The sequence below is a fragment of the Cydia amplana genome, chromosome Z, assembly GCF_948474715.1.
Source record: "Cydia amplana chromosome Z, ilCydAmpl1.1, whole genome shotgun sequence".
Classification (NCBI taxonomy): Eukaryota; Metazoa; Arthropoda; class Insecta; order Lepidoptera; family Tortricidae; genus Cydia; species Cydia amplana.
The window spans coordinates 30,100,318-30,113,367 of record NC_086096.1 but is presented as its reverse complement, the minus strand read 5'-3'; the positions used below and the strand labels follow the sequence as shown (position 1 = coordinate 30,113,367).

The 13,050-nt window shown below is 36.7% G+C and overlaps 1 protein-coding gene across 9 annotated transcripts in view; it reads right to left on the bottom strand.

The window, feature by feature from the left end:
* LOC134661094 (uncharacterized) overlaps window positions 1–13,050 on the bottom strand; it is an 83,904-nt gene that overhangs the window by 29,809 nt on the left and 41,045 nt on the right. Inside the window, exon 1 of one of the 9 annotated variants that reach the window (XM_063517029.1) lies at window positions 2,114–2,265. The exons of 7 other annotated variants lie outside the window; for them this stretch is intronic. Coding sequence is in view for 1 of the 2 variants with exons in the window: in XM_063517023.1 (XP_063373093.1) it covers window positions 2,114–2,220 (107 nt within the window). In the remaining variant the exon portion in view is untranslated. Of the gene's footprint in view, window positions 1–2,113; window positions 2,266–13,050 lie in introns of those variants that run through there. One more of the 9 variants, XM_063517023.1, reaches the window with a different exon arrangement.

Here is a 13,050-nt window from a genome sequence, read left to right as displayed (position 1 = left end):
TGCGCGCACGTTTTTAACGACCTTGTTGTATTTATATTTATCAGTGTTTACAAGTAAAACTAGATTTCTGTAGATTAAACTACTCGAAGGGTGAGTATAACGAACAAGAAAAATAAATACCTAATCATGTAGGTACCTATAATTTGGCATTCCCAAAGATTTACCCCATCGCTAAGAACAATATACTTGTTACAAGTGATTCGGCATTAAGTATTTGATTTCTCAGAAATAATGGATGTTTATTTTTACTAGTTAACTAAAAAATATCTAACATATTCCCGATTTATAAATAAAGCAGGTAGTAAATAACCTAATGAAAGCTACCTTAAATCTTTGACCTCAGTCACCCGGTAATTCCATGTAACACTGATTTAAACTTTCACGATTTTTACACATTATTAAATTATACGACGGGACTTAATCGCGTATCTAAGTTTTAAGATTTACCTCCGACGTTTAGAGGACGGCGTTGTCCCCGTGGTCTCGGAGAAGACTGGCTTAAGTTGACATCAGCATCGTCTAACCGCGCGAGTTTTTCGAACTACCCGCACTTGGTCTTGTTTATCCGCTTGAACGTTTTGCGCACTAGGGATGTCACTCTGTCGACACACAACACTAACGATATTCGATTTATCGACTGTCGATATTCGTTTACGCTTACATTTACTAATGACTGGATTCCATGTGGATGAGATCTTGAAACCCTCGTCCCGATTGAAATTACTATGTTTTTTGATTTCAATGGCTTCCCGTACTTTCCTGCTGTAGAAATGACGATCCGTGGTTCATCTCGCTCTTTAAATATTCAGGGTCACACAGATTTTGTGCTCTGTTGACTAACGAGCTAACAACTGATTGTAAGTGACGGGGATGGTGGTGAGAAAGGCGTTCAAATACCTGTCAGTGTGTGTAGGTTTCCTATAAACTGTGTGAGTTAGGGTTCCGTGGACGTGGGTCCTGTGACCCTGAATATTTAAAGAGAGAATTTGAATGTCGCATATTCAGGAGGTACTAAGGAGGAACGGGTACAAGGTAACAAAGTGGCAACCCAGACGGAAGTCAAGAGGAAAACGTCCTGATGTCTCCAGACAACCGGCATTTTTGCCGTATGTAAAAGGGGTAACCGATAAAGTTGGCACAGTACTTGGAAAGTACTCTATAAAGACGGTGTACACTCCTTTATTCAAAGTAGCAGGGAGCCTAAGGTCACCGAAGGACGTTATTCCGTATCAGTCACCTGGCGTTTACAAAATTGATTGCAGTTGTAGTAGTTCCTATATCGGAGAAACAAAGCGCACAATAGCAGAAAGAGTTAAGGAACATATAGCAGCTGTCAAAGATCGTCAGGTCAAGTCTGCCGTGGCTGAGGATTTACTGGAGTCAGGACCAAAACACTGGATTGAGCTGCATAACCCTAAAATCCTGTCCACGGATCGTCATTTCTACAGCAGGAAAGTACGGGAAGCCATTGAAATAAAAAAAACATAGTAATATCAATCGGGACGAGGGTTTCAAGATCTCATCCACATGGAATCCAGTCATTAGTAAATGTAAGCGTAAACGAATATCGACAGTCGATAAATCGAATATCGTTAGTGTTGTGTGTCGACAGAGTGACATCCCTAGTGCGCAAAACGTTCAAGCGTATAAACAAGACCAAGTACGAGTAGTTCGAAAAACTCGCGCGGTTAGACGATGCTGATGTCAACTTAAGCCAGTCTTCTCCGAGACCACGGGGACAACGCCGTCCTCGAAACGTCGGAGGTAAATCTTAAAAATTAGATACGCGATTAAGTCCCGTTGTATAATTTAATAATTCCATGTAATTCAAACAGCTATATTAGGCTCTACTATAAAGATCTGTGCGGCTGCTCTTTCCGCACAGACTCTACATGTTAATTTTGTCTGTAATTCAATTTGTTATGTTTAATGTACCCGAGAGCAATTGACCAAGTTTCCGTGGGACGAATGAATGTAAAGAGACAGCAAGCCATAAACAACTAGTAGTAAGTGCATGCACACTGACCGTCTCAGCTATTTTGGAATGTTTGTTAATATTTAATGACTTATGACTGAAAGCAAGGACAGCGAATACTCCGGAATAAAAACTTACTGGTGTAAATATTGAACACAAGTTGAATTACAATCACAATTATATGATAAAGCACACGACACCAGGAGACAACTACACAATAAAGTTAAAGTTTTATTAAACATCATTATATAATTAACATTTAGATGAGATGTCGTCTTTAGCATAACACTCGTAGTAATGAAGTCATGAGACTTGAGCTGCGGTAAACTGCTGTCGACTTACTGAACTTGTTATCAGCTGTGGATATTTCCGACATTTCTACGCAAATGCCCGTTAAGTGCCCTTTAGCATGCAAAAACTGATGTTATTTTATTGTTATTTCACCTTTCAATCTCAATTTAACACAAAATTTAAAAAATCTTACAAAATTATTAACTGAGTTATCTGTTGAGTTGAAACCTGTCTAAAAACCATCACCGACGGTGAACTTACTACAAATCCTTTACAAAAAAATGCGGCCAAGTGCGAGTCGGACTCGCCCATGAAGGGTTCCGTATTTAGGCGATTTATGACGTATAAAAAAAAACTACTTACTAGATCTCGTTCAAACAAATTTTCGGTGGAAGTTTACATGGTAATGTACATCATATATTTTTTTTAGTTTTATCATTCTCTTATTTTAGAAGTTACAGGGGGGGGGGGGGACACACATTTTACCACTTTGGAAGTGTCTCTCGCGCAAACTATTCAGTTTAGAAAAAAATGATATTAGAAACCTCAATATCATTTTTGAAGACCTATCCATAGATACCCCACACGTATGGGTTTGATGAAAAAAAAATTTTTGAGTTTCAGTTCGAAGTATGGGGAACCCCAAAAATTTATTGTTTTTTTTCTATTTTTGTGTGAAAATCTTAATGCGGTTTACAGAATACATCTACTTACCAAGTTTCAACAGTATAGTTCTTATAGTTTCGGAGAAAAGTGGCTGTGACATACGGACGGACAGACAGACGGACAGACGGACAGAGAGACAGACATGACGAATCTATAAGGGTTCCGTTTTTTGCCATTTGGCTACGGAACCCTAAAAACGCAACTAATTCGATTGACCTGTTTTAGAGAAATCATCTCTTCAATAATCATGAAATCGGCTTCTCATCCTAAATCCGTCTCCGTGCTGTCGGGTCAAAACTATTAAGAGACTCCTTTTGTTAAAGGCATTCAACTCCGGATTAACCAGCCTAACTAACCTAAGTACCCGGTTAGTCTTTCAGGAACGGTAGCCATAATGCGAAATGGATTTTCCAAAAATTTAATTTAACAGTGTATGATTATGATTAGCGATTTTTCTAATCTTTATATTTGTATTTGATCGAAATTTAATGTTTTAAAACAAATTACTATTTTGTTTTTTTGGTTAAGTTGGTTAATAGTGCTAACCTAACTCATGTAACTAAATTATTTCAAAAACTATGACAGTAATTCGATTATGCCCTTACAAAATTATGGTTATCACTTATCAATCTTATCATTATCAGTCTTTGCAGGATTACATTTTAGCTGAACATACATTGGATTGGAAGTCAAATCTACCTAATTTTTAAGGTATATCCTTGACCTTTGCTTGATCCGTACAGAAGGCGACACCCGGTTTAGAAATTAACCGGTTCTATTCGGTATCTCGCTAGTTACATTTTCGCATTCTTAGCTAATCTGATTACTACAGGTAAGAGATTATACAAGCAAGGAAAGTCTATCAAAATTTATCTATACAGCATACTACCTACAGATATAACTATTTTACCAGAGAAGGACTTTAAGAAAGAAATCAAGAGATTATTGGAAAAAAACCCTGTGTACTCTATAAAAGAGTTTAGTGAACTAATTTTGAAAAAGAAGTGTTTGAAATATTATTAATATAATTTTTGAATAAACTGTAATGTATGACGTGCTAAATGTAATGTACATTACATGATCAATAAATTATCTTATCTTATCTAATACCTTTAAACAAGCAATTCTTGTTTATATATATATATATATATTTCGGGGATCTCGGAAACGGCTCTAACGATTTCGATGAAATTTGCTATATGGGGGTTTTTGGGGGCGAAAAATCGATCTAGCTAGGTCTTATCTCTGGGAAAACGCGCATTTTCGAGTTTTTTTTATGTTTTCCGAGCGTCACCCAGATATTCTTACTTAAGTACGTTGAAAATTAGACGAAGTACATATAACCGACTCTCCCCTATAATTTTATCACCTGAAATGAGAAATATAAGAAAATACGATATAATTATAAGTGAAAATTTGGAAACGACGGTGTTGATTCATGACAGCCTTAGGCGGCAACAATTTAGTATTTTTATGAGGACCTAGTTTTTTATTATTAGGAGATTATTTTGTTTTTTTGGGTGGTTTTCCATTTCGTTACGGACCTTAATTCTAAAAACGCGCATAGCTATGCGATAGTATACATGCTAGATTACATCAATAATCACAATTTCAATAAAACAAATTAATGTACTCGTGGTATTAATATTTGAGTCAGAGAACCAGAGACCTCAAGTTAGAGAGAATTATAATTTGAAAAATATAATTTACGATACCTACTTGTATTACTATGATACATATTTGTATCTTAATTTCTTAAATAAGCCCTCGTCGCTTCCCTTTGAATCATTACTATCATTAGTGTATAAAAATAATGAGTCATCACTCAAAATACTCCGTACTACGTTGTACGCTCCGTGCGATGACGATGTGGCCTTCTGAGGGCGGGGATACTACACAGCAATTACTGTCCAGCGTACGAACGGCAACGGACAAACAAACCTATTGTCTGACCCTAGCAAATGGCGCAATATATCTGAATATTAACGGTGATTTATAAAAGAGTATCTACATCGCGGATTGGAAATCTTTAGTTTATTTTATCCAGTTGCAGTGGTCGTACTTTTGTCGGTATGAATTCCAGTTTCTTTTTCTTTTTATACTCAATATCTGGGAGACCGAGCTTTGCTCGGAAAACGTATAAAAACTCGAAAACCCGCGTTTTCCCAAAGATGAAACCTAGCTAGATCGATTTTTCGCCCCTGAGAACCCCCATATACCTAATTTCATCGAAATCGTTAGAGCCGTTTTCGAGATCCCCGAAATATAAATATATATAAAAATAAATATGCAAGAATGGCTCGTTTAAAGGTTATAGATAGATGTAATTCGATCGAGCACCGTTTCGGTTGGTTTATAGAAAAAAAAATTGAAGACGACATGCATATTTTTTCTCTTTTATTTTTTCTCTCCGTGTACAACCCATAATGTATGAACCAACTTTTTATGACAAGTTATGGCTATAACATTATATTATTTAAGAAATATCTTAAACATTTAGTATTATTCATTAGATAACTTTAAAAACAATATCAATAATGATATAAGATTTCATTTGAAAATATAATAATTATATCGACGTGTTACACCCCTAACGGTAGCGGACGTTTATTGCCCTACCGGCCAGATAGTTTTGTGGATAGTATAGCACAGCTGACGTCGACTACTGAGAGAGACGGATAACACTTTTTGCAAGATTTCACAACAAACCGAACATAATGAATTAGAATTAGTAATTAAGGCTCTATGAAAAACTGTAAAGTTAGGGTTGAAGGTGGATTCGATTTTTAGTGGGATGTCATCATTAGAGAGTATCCATTCTCGTTTCCGATCTGACAAACGGGGAAGGATGTTAGTAAATACACATTCGTTCAATGCGTATGGGCATTCCAAGAAGATGATTTAGTGAAGGATGACTTGTACCAAGCAAGTTCAAACGACGTTGACCGACAGATGAGATCACGGCCTGGCAGTAATTCAAATCGAACAAAGATGGTTAATTAGGGTTAGCATGTCATACATCCTGAGACGCAATTTCTGACCTAGGAGATCATTTCGGTTAACTGGATATTCAATCTTCGAGCAAAATTATGTTCGTACATTCAGGGCGTTTTCTGTGTATTTTCAAACGTATTCCTTGAAGGATGTAATGGTGTGGGAAAACACCTGGGATTTATATGTAATAGGTATCCAAGATATCGAGAATTCTATCGACAAAGCAAACCAAGCAATTACCAATCTTTTACCTTACGTACTTGCATTGAAATTTACTTTTCACCTCAGCAGCTCGAACAAGGGTACTTTGCTACTTAAAAACAGTGAGCAAAATCGCATTTTGCTCACTGAGTGAGACAAAATGACATTCAAGTGACCTTAATATTCAAATGTCATTTCAACATGCGGGGTCTAATACAAGTTCGAAATACTTGGATTTTATTATCTCTGTCCCTTTCACGTCGTTAGCAAAAAGAAAGAGACAAAAAAATTTCAAACGACATTTAACGGTATATTGACGGTTTATAATAGACCCCCGAAAAACGTCAGAACGCATCGTTCCAAAACACATACAAGTATGAATTCTTAATATGTAATTAATGAAAATTAAGTTTCAGATTTGATAAAAACACTATATTTTACGTAATTTATTGTACGATTAAAATAATGAACTCAAAAAATACACAGTATATCACGTAAAATAAATAATTATACTTTTAAGAATCTCTACAATAGTTTACAAATGGTTATTAGTATCCGCAATTCGGACCGTATCTTACAATGTTTTTTTTTTACAAGAAAAAGTTGCCGATTCAAATGTCAATCAATTGATGGTCGTTGTTTTCATATATTACCTATTTTACTGAAATTTACTACGTTTTGTTTTTGTGTTTGATTGTGGTAATTATACTTAATTGTTAGTATATCTTAAGAAACATGACTGAATAGGTAAGTGATGAAGAAGGATTACACTTTTCGGGTTGTCTAAATGTTCTCACTGCTGAGGTGAAAAGTTTTATGAACTACACGAGATCAAAGTTATTTACATCTCGTGCGCTTTTGAGTCCCTTACTACGCTCAAGATTTTGAATTAGATTATAGAATCTTTCGCTTGCACGGGACTCAAAATAAGCACTCGAAGAAATATCAAACTTTGATCTCTTGTTGTACAAATAACTATTATCAACGTCTGTAAAATCGCAGACAGGTATAAAAAGATCGGAAATTTTTGTATTTAATTAAGTGTTGGGCCCTGTTTACACCAATAGCAATGTTGAATCCAAGTTGCTTATTGTATATCAGAATATGTATGACATTATGTTTAAATTCCGCTGAAATTTTATTGCACAAAGATGCAAGAATCTTGTTTTTAAGTGTTTAAGAAACATTTAATTGAAAACGGGCCTTTACTTTCTGGCTTCAAACTATTGTCAATAATGTACTATTGTTTCTTTTAAATTGATAAGGTATTTTTCTATCAGTTACTTTGCAAATTAAGGTTCGTTGAGTTTTCTAATTATACGTTTGAAGATATATTTATGTTATTATTCTACTGTACTAGCGACGTGGGAGACATCGACAACGCAAGAAATGGTTGAATAATTTTACGGTTTAGACTCACTTGTTTATGTCACTCGCGCGACATGTTTCGGAGAGCCTAGGTCTCCTTTCTCAAGCACTAACAGTCGCGCGAGTGACTTAAAACAAGTGAGTCTAAACCGTAAAATTATTCAATGTTAGTATGTCTCACAACAGTTTAAGCAAGAAATGGTGTTCACTTGACGACTTCAGTATCAGCATCGCTCGTCTCATTCGTCTTTCGTTATTTCTTATTTCGCATTATACGTATTCGTCATTCGTTCTTTATTCATCTTTTCCGCTTTTTGTCATTATATACCTTCTTGGTCAAAGTCTGTAACTTGTCCCTCTCATAATACGTCTAGTTCTCTAGTCTTTCAATATAAGCCCGAGGCGTAACGTAAACAACAACTTACTTCCCATGTTAAACAAGAATTAACTATTAATTGTGGCTTGTAACATTTTTTAATTGTATAGCCTGTCCGCTTTTCTAACATCAAGTACGACATAGTAAGATTGTAGAACTTACATCGGACAGGCTATGAGGCTGTACAAAGTGTAAGTTTTGGTTTTATTACTTTTTGTCTGTTAGGTTGTTGCCTGAAAAAAAACGTTTACACACTCGACCGGTCTTTATTATTGAAATTGTTGCTATAAAGTTACCCCATATTTAAGATCATATGTATGACATCCCATGGATAAAGGTACCTTATGGCCGTTGGCGTTGTATTAACGCCGCTCCGCCGCCGCGCGCTATTATTATTGCGGCGCTATGCGACGTAAGCGCCAACTGCCATAAGGTACCTTTTGCCGTGGAACGTCACATATAGATGTCAGATTTTGGCGAATACTAAATATTCCGCCACTCGCTCGTCACAAATTATTCGTGGTACATTTTAATTTTAAATAACTTAGGCCAAACACCGAATAGTTAGGAATATTCGTGGCATAAGTAATTATAACTTGATAATCATTCTTCTACTAAATTATATGCTTATTTACTTCGTCGTCAAATATTATCAATGCCACGCAAATTGAGACGCCATATTATTTTCAGGGAGCATTAAAATGGGAATCGTTGACCTTAATCATAATTATGCGCTAGGAATTGAAAAACAAAATACAGCATTAACTGTAAAGCTGATACCGATAGTAGGACTCAAAACGTGCAACACAGTCGAGCATTTATAAAAATACACCATGACATCATGGTGTGCGAGCGATAGGGATAGTCGTTTGTTTCTCTCTAGTGTTTATTAAAAAATACACGACAGCATGTATTCGATTCATGTTTATCCTATGTACCTGAGTCCCTGCGGACGTGTGCGATTGATAAGCTTAGTACTAGTCTGTTTTTGAAGTGAAAACTTCTTTAGCGGCGCTGGGCACTTTTTGAGGCGGGGAGAAAATTATAAACTCGAGACAGCGTAAGGCGATCACGTGACCGTAAGGGGCGTAAGGCGATCACGTGACCGTAAGCCCCATAAGGTGGCCACTCATAAATTAAATGGCATTTAAATCAATAAAGAAAAACTCATTATTTGACATTTATGTTGCGGACTCCTATTCAAGACTCTTTCCTATGTTCAAATAATTTGACGTTGTCATGGCAGTATGTAAATAAACATGTCAATGAAAAAGTGTAATTTTATTTGAGAATGATAATAATATATAATAAATAAATAGAATACCTCCGCTAAACGTATGTAGCGTGTTACCGGGCGTCAGTAACATAGTGAGGTGAGTTTTCACTTCTATCGTTGTTGCTTGTTTTTTAAATATGAAGTACTGCCCATAGGAAATAGTTTTTTGTTTCTAGCAATGACTTCAATTAATGAATGGTACTTTATAACTTAAAAAACATTACTAAGCTGACGTTTCAAAGCTTTTATACTTAAGTAGATGGGACTTATAGAAGGTTGAAGGATTATTGGACATTGGACGCATAATTCATTTCGAGCTTAGCTTGAAACTAACCTAACCTAACATTGCAAATTCAACTTCCTACATGGGCTACCTATATGGAATTAAGTCCGAGTTGAAAAATCAATCAGATCTTGGATTAACTTTATTCTTCATTGGTCGCGCGGAGAACATAACACAAGATACAACTTTTAAGCTTTGATATTTGTAAATTACGTCTGTCAGCAGAAATCAAAAATTAAAGAAACAACTACGTATAATAGACCTGTTTAACAATAAAATATACTTAACGCAAAAAAACACGTAGATCATCATAGTTATTAGTTTTGCACACTTAAGATTATTGGGAAGTCTTAGGTATTTACTGGTTATATTATAGTAGATAATTTGAAATATAGGTAACATTTCAAATCAATCAATTATATATGTATAATAATTATGTATATCTTATACCAAAAAAACCCAGATGATTGATATATCAATTTTATCACAATTCGGTTTAAAAAGACTTAATGAAGGTGTATGATGTATACCAATAATATTATAAGACCTTGTTAAGTTGTTCACTCTGGTGTTCTTGTACCTTTTCATATGGAGATATTCTGTTTTCTGGTGGTTGATTCTGAGACCTATCTTCTCCCCTTCCTGCTCCACAATTCCAGCCATGGCTTCCAGGTCCCTTTTGTTTTGAGCCAATAGTCCCAGGTCATCAGCATAGCCAATGATCTTATGTATGCCGTTCAATTCTACACCCCCATCACACATAAGCAATTTTCGGACAACGTATTCGAGTGCCAAGTTGAACAACATTGGCGAAAGGGCGTCTCCCTGCTTCAGGCCAGTGACAACTGCAAATTCGGCCGTCAGTTCTCCGCAAGCTCTTACCTTCATCTTGCTCACTTTGAAAAGGGAAGACCTAGTAGTCGGAGCAACCACCTACAAAGGTGTGGATCATTTTAGGTACCTTGGTTGCACAGTAACTGATACCAACCGAAGGGAGGAAGAGATAGATATTCGAATCCAAAACGCCCTAAGATGCTCGGCAGCGCTCCATCGAGTCTTAGTGTCCAAGCTGATCAGTAGACCGACCAAGATTCGAGTCTACAAGACTGTAATTAGACCAATTTTGATGTATGGGTGCGAAGCTTGGACGCTGACTCAGAAAGAAGAGAGCAAGCTCTTAGTGGCGGAGAGGAAAATCTGGCGGAAGATTCTTGGGCCTATCAGAGAGGAAGATGGAACTTGGAGGCGAAGGAAAAATAGGGAGCTAGAGGAGCTGGTTGCGATGCCCAATATAATTGGCGAGATCAAAGCCACACGACTCCGCTGGCTTGGTCACCTGGAGAGGATGGGGGAGGATCGTGCTGTAAGAAGAGCGTATGTGGGGCGCCCGGGCGGAAAACGTCCGTCTGGACGTCCCAGATACCGCTGGAGTGACGAAACCCAAAAAGACCTGTCCGCCCTTGGAATACCCAACTGGCGCGAAGTGGCACAGAATAGGGTAGAGTGGCGCTCTCTTGTGTCAGAGGCCAAGATCCTCTTTGGGTCTCTGAGCCAGTGATGATGATGATGATGATGATGTTAAGTTGTTATGTTCATGATTTTAGTGAATCGATTCTCCCAGGTAAGTATACCTTATCTTATATCTTTAAAGGAGCATGTATATATATTTATATATTTCGGGGATCTCATAAACGGCTCTAACGATTTCGATGAAATTTGCTATATGGGGGTTTTCGGGGGCGAAAAATCGATCTAGCTAGGTCTTATATCTGGGACAACGCGCATTTTTGAGTTTTTATATGTTTCCCGAGCGAAGCTCAGTCTCTCAGATATTACGTATGTTATACTAGTTGTCTACTCTACAGCATCATTGTTTATTTTGTTAGTTTGTTATTACACACATACTGCATAGTCTGGTAGTAGAAATATACGTACACGTGTGGTGTGTAGCAACAATAATGATGTAAAACGTCAAGTCGTGATTGTTTACCTCGTTATGCCCCGCTAACATCACGAACCACCACATGTTGTGATGAACAAGTATGATTTTATTTTACATCTCAATTAATACTTAATTTAATTACCTTTATTACCAGCATTTAAGTGCATCAGTACAAAACATTCAAATCAGAAAAAGAAAGACAAAATAAGGCTAAGGCAAGTAGGGTATTAGCTCAGAAATAAAAGCATGAAAGTCCGAGTAAATCACTGACGCGTGAACACTGATAGTGATATGTGTTAAAATTGTTAAACATCAAACGCTGTCGCCATCTACACGCATATAGGTCAAAGGTGCGGCGCCATCTTTTCAAGCATATTTTTTTCTTGATTTTCCTAGGCACAGTTTTCTTAGATTTTGTTTATCTTATACACTTCATAGATCTTTGCTTGTATAAACAGCAACACTCCTAACTGTACATCGGTGGACCTTATTACGAAAGGCAAAGGTCCACCGATGGACAGTATGGGCGATGGTTACCTAACTAACAATAAGTCTTGCAAGTCTGTTTTAACTTTTAACCTATGTACTTCTAATAGCCGTATCAATTTGAAATTTTACTAGTTTCGTACAGAATACAGATGACAATAAAATAATTTGGTACCATCGAGCGCATATGATGATGAACCCCGAAGATGGTGGAACTCTTCGGTACTTAATAGTAAATTTGACCCCTTGTGATGGAATCATAAAATTAGTTTTGACGAATCTGGATTCCTGTATTTATGCGGTACTAAAAACTGGTTCTTAGTACCGCATTTAATAAGTACAGGCAACAAATATGAGCGTTTCTATGTAAAATAAAATGTAGATACTATTTTTTATTCAGAAATCCTGTTTTACGTTTTATAGCTATTCCACCTTTCTGTTGGACAACGTTGGGCATTCGAGCGAGTCATCAGCGCGTGACGATATGTAAGCTTTTTGACTCTGACGTCATTTCAATGTTATTGACCCGGTGCTTAATACCTGGTCCGTGCACCTTGTATCACGATTGTGCTCAATATTTTTACCATAACCTCTTATAAAAGATATAAATATGTATATACAAACGAGCAGCTTAGCGTAAACAGCTATTGGACAGATGACATGTGAATCTACATGAAATACACTTTGGGATACAATCTAAAAGTCACGCTATCGACGTTTCTATTAGGTAATTTTCATTATTTCAAAACGAGGTAAATGCGGTCCACGATTGTATCTATTTACCTTAGCTGGTTAATTAAGTAATACTGCGTTGTATTCACATTCGCAGATAGCGACTCTTATCTTGTAAAAATATTGACCCATCTAGTTATTCACAATTTCCAGGTGAGATATGTACATATCTACTTGAGAATTGTTTTTGTTTTGTATACCATCGGCCTGATGCGAACATCGGCAAGATATGACATGGATCGGATATGTCAGTGTCAAAAGCAAGGCTCGGAAAAACGCCCGTCATTTTGAAAACATTACCCAGTTGCGTACAACACAGACTTCTTTATACCAATACTAGCTGTTGCCCGCGACTTCGTACGCGTGGATTTGTATATTGGTGGTTATATATTCTATATTAGCTTAGAACATTATGCAGAAAACGATAGCAGTAGGGACTGCAGTTAATCATTTGTTAATT